The following is a 10800-nucleotide window of genomic DNA, read 5'->3' on the forward strand; positions in this document are numbered from 1 at the left end:
GTATTTCCATTAAAAGGTCTAAACTATAGCTGTTTCTTTGATTGCTATGTTGGGTTCAGAATATCAGGCACACAAAAAAAAAACTTATTTTTCCAACAGTTTATTGTTGACACTATTTCACATATGGTTCATCCAAAGTAGTAGTATCTATAATGGGAAAAGCATGGATTAGGACCTGATGCCACCTGCTGGTTTCTGTGTGTCGTTTTCCTTCTCACATTTACTGCTGAAATAACAAACAAATATCCTATACACTAAGAAGACAAAACCCTGTTAAAGCAAACAAGACATGCCATGTTACGTTTCTTCGCAAATCAAAAAGGGCCACCCATACTTGCCAAGTGAACATTACAGACATTACTGGAGAAACCAACTCAATTGACGTATGTCAAATGTATTGTGGAACTTGAAGTATATGACTTGACAATGAACGACATGAAAATCCCTTCAAATACATATTTAAGCATATTTTCCCTTTAAATTGTCACCAAATTAGCTCTTAAAATAGTTCAGTTTCCACACTCTATTAAGAAGCTGTTAAGAGGACATTCAGAACTTTAACCAAAACACTTCAGGCGATTGGGGAATCAGGTCCTTTTCTGTCTACTCTAGTGGGACTAAAATATTACTTAGGGTTCTGGACTTATTTTAGCAGCTTACTGTAGCTTATGTATCATCACCTGCATAAAACCCAAGAGAATGTACAGTACAGGTATCACACAACATACACAGTACCAAAGTTATTAATCTGCCTGCTTAAGCTTCTCTTGAGAAAAAATTTCTCCCTCATAATCACAGATCCTATATGCCTATGATATTAAGCCCTTTAAAAAAACTGTTCATGTGAATTCAGGAGTAGGTGTCCATACATCTGCATATGACACATCTGCATATGACACCAAAAAACCTCTCTACATCATGTGAGCGAGTGAACGTATCCATCAGTTTGGTGAGGTGGAAAATATCTACAGTAAGTAAGAGTGCAATAAAATTCCCTTCAGCCTCGTCAGGTCCCTGACATTAGTCCTCCCAGCCACCATGGGGCTACACATCGGTGCTGACACCATGGCTGTGGGTGACCACCTCCCTCATGGTGACAGAGCGGATGAGGTTGAGCTTGTGGTTGAAGCTGGCCAGGTCCATTGGCAGGTCCAGCTCCTGCTGCTGCACAGTCCTGTAGCTGATGCGGCCGTCACCGTTATGCAGTCTCTCAGAGGAGTGCTGCAGGTAGAAGGGCAGGGAATAGCGAGTGCAGGATGGGCAAAACCTATGGGAGCGTGTCATTGGTTTGCGGATCAGGGAAGGAGTGTAGACAAAGGTGGGCCCGTTGGGCTCAGAGGGGGGCGTGGCCATCATGTCCTGGTCATCAGCCGTGTGCACTGGTGTGGGGAGAGAGGACATGATGGCGAGGTCCGGTTGCTCCTCCTCCTCCATCTCTGGCTCCTCCCTCTTACAGCAATAATACTGCCAATGGAGCAGAGAGAAACATGTGACAGAGTGATCAAGCTGGTCACCGTAAAACCTTATGCACTCATCACAGCTAAGATAGAAAAAAACATGGCTACTTCACAAAATCGAATTTTTCATGGCAAGACTTTAGCCTACCTGCAACCTACAGTAGCACAGTACTGCAACGATAGTCAGTAAGATGACTGTAGCTAGAATTCCACCACAGATAACCACTGTCCCGGCTGACATTCGAAGTCCTCTCCATCAACACTCTACAGAGAGAAAAGAATAGAAGGAGAAAGGGGGACAGATTGAAGGGGGGAGTAGTGCTTAAACGTACATAATCTCTCTCTGTTATATAGATTTGTATCCTTGACAACAGCCCTCATTGGGAATTTGATGTTGCTGCTTTTAATGATCACTTCCACTCTTTGAAACAAAGGACAAGGGCATAGTGCAGAAATGGCAAATTCCTTAAAATCATCAGAATATTTCACGGAAATATGTACATTAGAGGGGTATTGAAAAGCCATCGATTTACTTGTTTTGGAGAGAAAATCCAAGCTCAAGTAATGATGAATTTCAAAATAATCTACAGGTCTACGCAGTGACATGGTAAAAGAGACAAATGAACTGCGGCACATACTATAAATGCACACATTGTATGTTTTTTAAATCAAAAGCCTCCTAATAGGTTGAGTCCATCTTAGTTTGCTTTCCTTCTTGTTGAGACTGTTTGGTACTGTGGGAAAGGTCCCAGGAACGTGTCATTCAGTGTAGTACCATACTGGAATAATACATGGGAGTTACACAGCAGACATGACATCAAACCCAGAAATAGCCTCAACACTAAGACAGAGACAGACTTCCAGTGAATTTCAAGTAGATACAGTGGAAAGAAAAAGTATGTGAACCCTTATGAAACACCTGGATTTCTGCATAAATTGGTCATAGAATTTGATCTGATCTTCATCTGGGTCACAACAATAGACAAACAGTCTGCTTAAACTCATAACACAAAAAAAAGTATATATTTTCATGTCTTTATTGAACACACCGTGTAAACATGCACAGTGCAGGGTGGGAAAAGTATGTGAACGATTTAATAACTGGTTGACCCTCCTTTGGCAGCAATAACCTCAAACGTTTTCTATAGTTGCGGATCAGACCACAACGGTCTGGAGGAATTTTGGACCATTCCTCTTTACAAAACTGTTTCAGTTCAGCAATATTCTTGGGATGTCTGGTGTGAACTGCTCTCTTGAGGTCATGCCACAGCATCTCAATCGGGTTGAGGTCAGGACTGACTGGGCCTCTCCAGAAGGCGTATTTTCTTCTGTTGAAGCCATTCTGTTGTTGATTTACTTCTGTGTTTTGGGTCGTTGTCCTGTTGCATCACACAACTTCTGTTGAGCTTCAATTGGCAGAGAGATAGCCTAACATTCTCCTGCAAAATGTCTTGATAAACTTGGGAATTCATTTTTCCATCACTGATAGCAAGCTGTGCAGGCCCTGAGGCAGCAAAACAACCCCAAACCATGATGCTCCCTCCACCATACTTTACAGTTGGGATGAGGTTTTGATGTTGGTGTGCGGTGGCTTTTTTTCTCCACACATAGTGTGTGTTCCTTCCAAACAACTACACAGTAGTTCATCTGTCCACAGAATATTCTGCCAGTAGCGCTTTGGAACATCCAGGTGCACTTTTGCAAACTTCAGACATGCATCATGAACACCATTCTTGTTGAGTGTTTTACGTATCGTAGACTCGTCAACAGAGATGTTAGCATGTTTCAGAGATTTGTGTAAGTCTTTAGCTGACACTCTAGGATTCTTCTTAACCTCATTGAGCATTCTGCGCTGTAATCTTGCGGTCATCTTTGCAGGATGGCCACTCCTAGGGAGAGTAGCAACAGTGCTGAACTTTCTCCATTTATAGACAATTTGTCTTACCGTGAACTGATGAACATCAAGGCTTTTAGAGATACTTTTGTAACCCTTTCCAGCTTTATGCAAGTCAACAATTATTAACCTTAGGTCTTCTGAGATCTCTTTTGTTCGAGGCATGGTTCACATCAGGTAATGCTTCTAGTAAATAGCAAACAAACATTTTGTGAATGTTTTTTATAGGGCAGGGCAGCTCTAACCAACATCTCCAATCTCATCTCATTGATTGGACTCCACGTTAGCTGACTCCTGACTCCAATTAGCTTTTGGAGAATTCATTAGCCTAGGGGTTCACATACTTTTTCCAACCTACACTGTGAATGTTTAAATGATATATTCAATATAGACAAGAAAAATACAATCATGTGTGTGTTATTAGTTTAAGCACACTGTGTTTGTCTATTGTTCTGACTTAGATGAAGATCAGATCAAATTTGATGACCAATGTATGCGGAAACCCTGGTAATTGCAAAGGGTTCACAAACTTTTTCTTGCCACTGTAGTTGTTTTTTTCCACTGATTCTCACCTCCATCTAAATAAAAGCAATCAAAGGCTAAAGCAACCAGTCACACGTAAAAATAATAATAAGAAATATGAATAATATTGCAGAATATATCATCAGACCAAAGTAGATACATATTATTGATGCTGTAGACGTCCACTAAATAAGGCAGGAAGTAACCAGGTGTCTGGAATGTTCTATTAAAAGTCCCCTGCTCCAGCAAATGCTAATGGAATTGTCCATTCCAAAGCAGTTAGAAGTGATGTGTGATAGGTTTGATAGTCATAAACTCAGCTGATATCACATCTGAATGACCTATGAAAGACTAGCTTGCATGACGAGCTGCACAATTTCTCACAATGACCACACAGATACTGTATTCTGTAACAGCAAAATGTCTAACCGAGCTGAAGCTATCTTGTGGCAGAAAAGGAAAATGGAGGCCACCACAAGCACTCAGACCATTACTTATCCTGTCCTTATCCTTATCCTGTAGCTGCCACGCACAGGGAGGACAGGAGAAGTAATGGTCTGAGTGTTTGTGGTGGCCTCCATTTTCCTTTTCTGCCACAAGATAGCTTCAGCTCAACATATTGCATTCTGTTCCCATGACGACCTGGCCTGGCATCAGTGTCCCTGCAGGAAGGGAGTCATTTACACCGAATGCTGTGATTCACCATAATACACAAATCACTGGCCATCCACATGCAGCCAGGATTTAAAAGTTCATCATGATCCATATTGCAGTACACACACAACTACTTTCAGCTGGGGTTACAACTCTCCATGGCAGGCTGTCCTCTAGATCTACATAATTATCAAATCAAATCACATTTTATTAGTCACATGCGCCGAATACAACAGGTGTAGACCTTACAGTGAAATGCTTACTTACGAGCCCCTAACCGACAGTGCAGTTTATACAAATATGGATAAGAATAAGAGATAAAAGTAACAAGTAATTAAAGAGGAGCAGTATAAAATAACAATATATACAGGGGGGTGCCGGTACAGAGTCAATGTGCGGGGGCACCGGTTAGTTTAGGTAGTATGTACATGTAGTAGAGTTAATTAAAGTGACAATGCATAGATGACAACAGAGAGTGGCAGTGGTGTGGAGAGGGGAGGGGGGGCAATGCGAATAGTCTGGGTAGCCATTTGACTAGATGTTCAGGAGTCTTATGGCTTCAGGGTATAAGCTGTTTAGAAGCCTCTTGGACCTAGACTTGGCACTCCGGTACCGCTTGCCGTGTGGTAGCAGAGAGAACAGTCTATGACTAGGGTGGCTGGAGTCTTTGACAATTTTAAGGGCCTTCCTCTGACACCGCCTGGTATAGAGGTTCTGGATGCAGGAAGCTTGGCCCCAGTGATGTACTGGGCCGTTCGCACTACCCTCTGTAGTGCCTTGCAGTTGGAGGCCGATTTGTTGCCATACCAGGCAGTGATGCAACCAGTCAGGATGCTCTCGATGGTGCAGCTGTAGAACCTTTTAAGGTTCTGAGGACCCATGCCAAATCTTTTCAGTCTCAAGAGGGAGAATAAGTATTTTCGTGCCCGCTTCACGACTGTCATGGTGTGCTTGGACCATGTTTGTTAGTTTGTTGGTGATGTGAACACCAAGGAACTTGAAGTTTTCAACCTTCTCCACTGCAGCCCCATTGATGAGAATGGGGGCATGCTCAGTCCTCCTTTTCCTGTCGTCCACAATCATCTCCTTTGTCTTGATCACATTGAGGGAGAGGTTGTTGTCTTGGCACCACACGGCCAGGTCTCTGACCTCCTCCCTATAGGCTGTCTCGTTATTGTCAGTGATCAGGCCTACCACTGTTGTGTCATCGGCAAATTTAATGATGGTGTTGGAGTCGTGCCTGGCCGTGCAGTCATGAGTGAACAGGGAGTACAGGAGGGGGCTGAGCTCGCACCCCTGAGGGGCCCCTGTGTTGAGGATCAGCGTGGCAGATGTGTTGTTACCTACCCTTACCATCTGGGGGTGGCCCGTCAGGAAGTCCAGGATCCAGTTGCAGAGGGAGGTGTTTAGTCCCATGGTCCTTAGCTTATTGATGAGCTTTGAGGACACTATGGTGTTGAACGCTGAGCTGTAGTCAATGAATAGCATTCTCACATTGGTGTTCCTTCCACCTTACTAATTTATTTTGTATCTATTAAAAAATAAATGTAATATCACTTTGGTTACATTACACACACACGCAGACAGACAGACAGACAGACAGACAGACAGACAGACAGACAGACAGACAGACACAGAGCCCATGATGCATCCTAAACAAGAAGTGCAAAGGATATTCTATTGACTATCGTTACACTATAGCATTAGAGTACTGGCTCTCAGGTTAAAATCTATCTCTCAGAGAACAATGTCTGACATGACCTCGAGGCTCTAAAGGCATTGGGCCAACTCTCAAAGTCAATGGACAGGCCATTAGACGTGGTATTATATCATCAACAAACCATGAAAGTTTCCCTAGACTTACAGAATGCTATTTGTTTGGAGAGAGTTCAAATATTTTTTCGTTTACCACATTTTTACAAGGCATTTAACCATACTAAGTAATTGCAGTGTTGACCCATTGATAACAAAATTGGAAAAACCTCCACAGCACATTACACATCACATCATACATCACATCAAATAATCGCTGGGTCCAAGACAGAGATGCCTATCCCCCTCACGAACGACCAAAAAAACATAGGCTATGTACTTTAGCCAATCTACCCATTTGCACAAATCACACAGGCTACAATTGTCTCCGGTTCCAACCACCCCGCCGCATGGAGAGCATATCAGCACCATGGACAGCCGCTCAGTGCCAAGAGCACGCGACAAGTGTACTGAATTTATAAAACATGTCATAGGTATTCAATTATCATGCAGATTGTCTCACTTTCACTCTCATGACACATTTCACTTTCTATAACTGTCTCATCGGATATCTTTATCCAGTTTCATAATCCAAATTTCTGTCTTCAGTCTTTGCTCCCCTTAGGTGGTTTTTTATTTATTTTAAAAACGCTCATAGTCACCAAAATATGAGAGATCCATGAAATACAAACTTTTCTCAATATCTAATAAACAAAATTAAGCATATAGGGTTTTATAATAGGCCTAAATTAACCAAGCCTAGCCTACTTCAGGAGTACGAGCAATACTCTAAATTACTTGTTTGAAATGTGTGTGAAAGCAAAAACACAAAACTACTTAAACAATAATCGACTCGCACGCAGGTTATAATCTTACCTCTATAAGTATTTGAATCGTCCCATGTCGCGTCCTGGGTGCCTCCGGCTCGCGCAGCCCCGGTTCTGGGCATCCGTGTTGCAGCCACGTGACGCTCAAAGGCAGCCGCGCCTGAAGGTAATTAATAGGCTTTCAATGTAGATTAATGGGATTATCATCAGGTACGCTACTCTTCAGAGCGCACATTTATTTTGTACCTTTAATACCGAAAACGACAAAAGTGACTATCCCTGTAGCTATTCTGTGGTAAAGCACTTATTTCCTTGGAAAAAACGTGTCGAATCTAAAAGAAACCAAACACTTCAATTAAATTCCCATCACAATTTCCCAAGTTTATCTCCATCTGTCTTCACTTCGAAAAAGGGTTAAAGAGATGGATCCTTGCAAGCACAATTTGAAGATTACTGAAGTAGTCCTACAAGTTGGTCTGTTTATTTGGATGCTTATACGATAATGGTATGCACAGCTGAATTATTTCCCGCACTCCCAAATTACTTTCCTCCTTCCCGCTCAATTCTATCATGTAGTCTACATTTGATAGGGGGACGCTGAAGAATGGCACTAATGATGGAAAACACATTACTCCAAATATCTTTATGCAAAGAAAAAACCCTCGTTACATGCCTAATGCAATGTGTGGCCTTATCCTGGCAGGAAATAATAAGAAAAATGACTCCCCAAAATTAGAAAAAAAGATTGGTGATTGGTACAGTGGATACAACGTTTTTATTATATTTTCCGAGCCCGTTGTCCTGTCCGGTCCCCTCTGTATTGCACCTGAGCATGACAGCGGACCTCCACGCGCGCATTCATTTTCTCTGCTGATCTGACGAAATGTGGACATGTGGCAAAGCAGCGGTGAGTAGTCGCGCTTTTACTGAAGGGCATACAGTTGACTTTCATGATAGAATAACCGTACATCTACTGTCATCGTTCTTGCCAGACAACGATATGGAGTAGCATGTAATTGATTAAAGCATCCTTGGTCGGTTTCCCAGAAAAAAATAGCCATGAGTGGAACAGTTATTAGGGCCACTGGAAGAGTTATGGGCTACAAAAATAGGACAGTTCACCTTAGTACAGTAGTGAAACATTTACAAAAAATATATAAATACCAAATCCCTTATGATTATTAACCATAGAAATCTTTCAATATCTGTAATGATTTGAACTTGATTTGAACTTCGTATGCAGCAAACACTGCCATCATGGAGTCTGATATTGACTTTGCAATTAATCAAATTGTCAGCCTTGAGAAGCATTGAGTCAGTGTCATGGGCTTATTTTCCACAAGTATTATCTAACCTGTTTCTATAATGACCCCCCCCCCCCCCCCCACACACACACACACACACAGATCCTTCAGTCGCTTTCTCCTCCACTATCTTCCATCTCTTTGCCTGGCTCTGAGGTCCTGTTCCCCACTGCTACCAGTACAGCCAAGAAAATGAGGGAAGCGAAAAAAACAGATTTTATTGCATTAATTATTCAGATGTTGAAGGAGGCTGAGATTCCACTGTATTGTACAGACAAGGCCGTGTAATATTTATTAGTGGAGATGTGGTGCGATGATGGTTGGGTTATTTTCCTTCTTTTTCTGTTCTGGTTTGTCTTCCATTCAGGTGTGTTGGAGATGTATAACTGTATAGTGTCTGATGCCTTGGTTTCAGCAATATGATTTGACATGATAGAACAGTGTAGGCATGCAGGGACTGCCGATACTAAAATCTGATGAACATGGTCCCTGTCAAATAAACAAATACAACAAATACACTGCTTTGAGGGTCAGGGGTCAGGGCAAGCAGGCAACCAATCAAGGGGTCTTTGTTCAGAAGTAGTCAGCCATTTCCAGTCAAGGAACGCTTTTCTACTCCTGCCCTAATGAATTCCAACCTAACATGAAATACAGAAACTAGTCTCTTGCTGTTCACTTGACTTCCTTTCCCTCCTTTTTTCCTCTCCTCCTCATCTGTCTGTACTTGCTAATAGGCCTCTATGTTCGGGCATCTATCCACCCCATTACCCCTCCCTCTCTCCCCCACCCCTCTCTCTTTCCCTTCCCTTTTATTTGATTGCATGTCTGATACTGTTGGCTGTGCTGATAACAGTTCAATACCACAAACATGGCTCCAGTGTTGTCATCTACTTATCACTGATTCAATCGGTAATGTCGTACATTGGGACACTTGTTGTCAAGTTCACCTAACAAGTTCAGTTGACAGATAGCAACCCTGTCTACTATGTGGTTCACTAACTAACCGTCTCCTCTGAATTTAATAGATACACCGTATCAATGGCTGTTCACTCAATCTGAAATAGGAGTCTGGAGTTGCTTGTGGAATGTTACTTCTATAGAGAGCCAATTTGACCATTTTGACTTAAGACTTTTTTCGAAGGTTTGTAAAACTGCTTATATTGTTCAATGCAAACTATCGATGTCACTATTTCTACATTACTCTTTCTCAAACTACGTTATTTCCTTATGATTTTCTTTCTCCGCTGCCTATGAAAATGTGAGGTTCAAAAGAGCTCCCTCCATCTGGGTTTGTGTCATTCCAAAGCTCATATTTATCTGTGACTTAGCTAACTTACTAAAATGGAGAAGAAAGATAGAAAGGCATGAACAAGCTGGTGAATGCTGAGTGTGGCTTGGTATGATGATACCCACCAACTGTTATTATGCTTCCTGTATCTCTCATTCTGACAAGTCCCCTGTTCCAAAGCACTGCTGTGGTTGTACAAGCATGGGCTCATTAAGAGTGACATGTACAACAGGATTTTAAACCCAAAGCATCTCTGAATTCTCATACAAGAGACAACAAGAGTAACAGCAGGCTTGCTACAGTAGAGTAGCCTACAAACACAGCTGAAAGCAGGTTGCTTCAACCCACCGCCTGCCTGTGCATCTGTGCTGCTGCACTTGAGGGTTATTTTTGTAGGAGTACAATTACACACATGGATAACATAGAAATATAAAAGATAGCTGAACATTGGAGTAACGAGCCACATGTTGACATAGATCATGAGACCGTGGTAATGGAAATCTACTGGGGGACGTTCTGACCCTCTGACCCTTGTAGATTCTCCATTGTGTTGACAGATTGCCCAGACATGTTGGTGCCAGGGTGTTTTGACACACTAGATTTATAGTCTACTCATTCCACTAGAAAAGCATACATACCAGAGAAATATGCCTGAGATGGCTGGACACTAATGAACAAGAAACACATAGTCTGCTGATTCCATTTGAGTGAAACTGACCAGACACATAGACGCCTATAAGCAATTGGATGCCCTAGAGAGGGGGGGGCACAAAGAGTGCATTGATTTAGTGGTGAAGAGAGGGGATACAGAGTCTGTTGACACACTGGGATAGAGGGTCCGGCCACCATTATAAACTGATTGAAGGCAGATGGTGGGGAATGACTTCATAGGGGACGGACAATACTATGTGGGTATAAATATAAAGGACTGGACTTCTGAGAGGTGTGTGTTCCGTGGGACTTCCGAGATGGTTATACTATTGTAAATAAAAGCATGTTTTGATTTCACAAGTTCTGATAAAGCGTTATATTTCTGAGATGATTTTCCACGACATTTTCCATAATTATAGCAATAAACATTAATACATAATCCATCATAATA

At 42.1% G+C, this 10800-nt stretch overlaps 1 protein-coding gene across 1 annotated transcript; it reads right to left on the minus strand.

The window, feature by feature from the left end:
- Nucleotides 1–84: 84 nt before the first annotated feature.
- Nucleotides 85–7559, minus strand: LOC129852769 (protein FAM163B-like). The gene is made up of 3 exons (XM_055918429.1): nucleotides 7156–7559; nucleotides 1606–1721; nucleotides 85–1464 (listed from the first exon to the last, which is right to left on the minus strand). Exons 2-3 carry the CDS (start codon nucleotides 1696–1698, stop codon nucleotides 1045–1047), a joined length of 513 nt encoding a protein of 170 aa, XP_055774404.1. The 5' UTR covers nucleotides 1699–1721; nucleotides 7156–7559; the 3' UTR covers nucleotides 85–1044.
- Between the last annotated feature and the right edge of the window lie 3241 nt (nucleotides 7560–10800).

The sequence above is a fragment of the Salvelinus fontinalis genome, chromosome 4 (genome assembly GCF_029448725.1).
Source record: "Salvelinus fontinalis isolate EN_2023a chromosome 4, ASM2944872v1, whole genome shotgun sequence".
Taxonomy (NCBI): Eukaryota; Metazoa; Chordata; class Actinopteri; order Salmoniformes; family Salmonidae; genus Salvelinus; species Salvelinus fontinalis.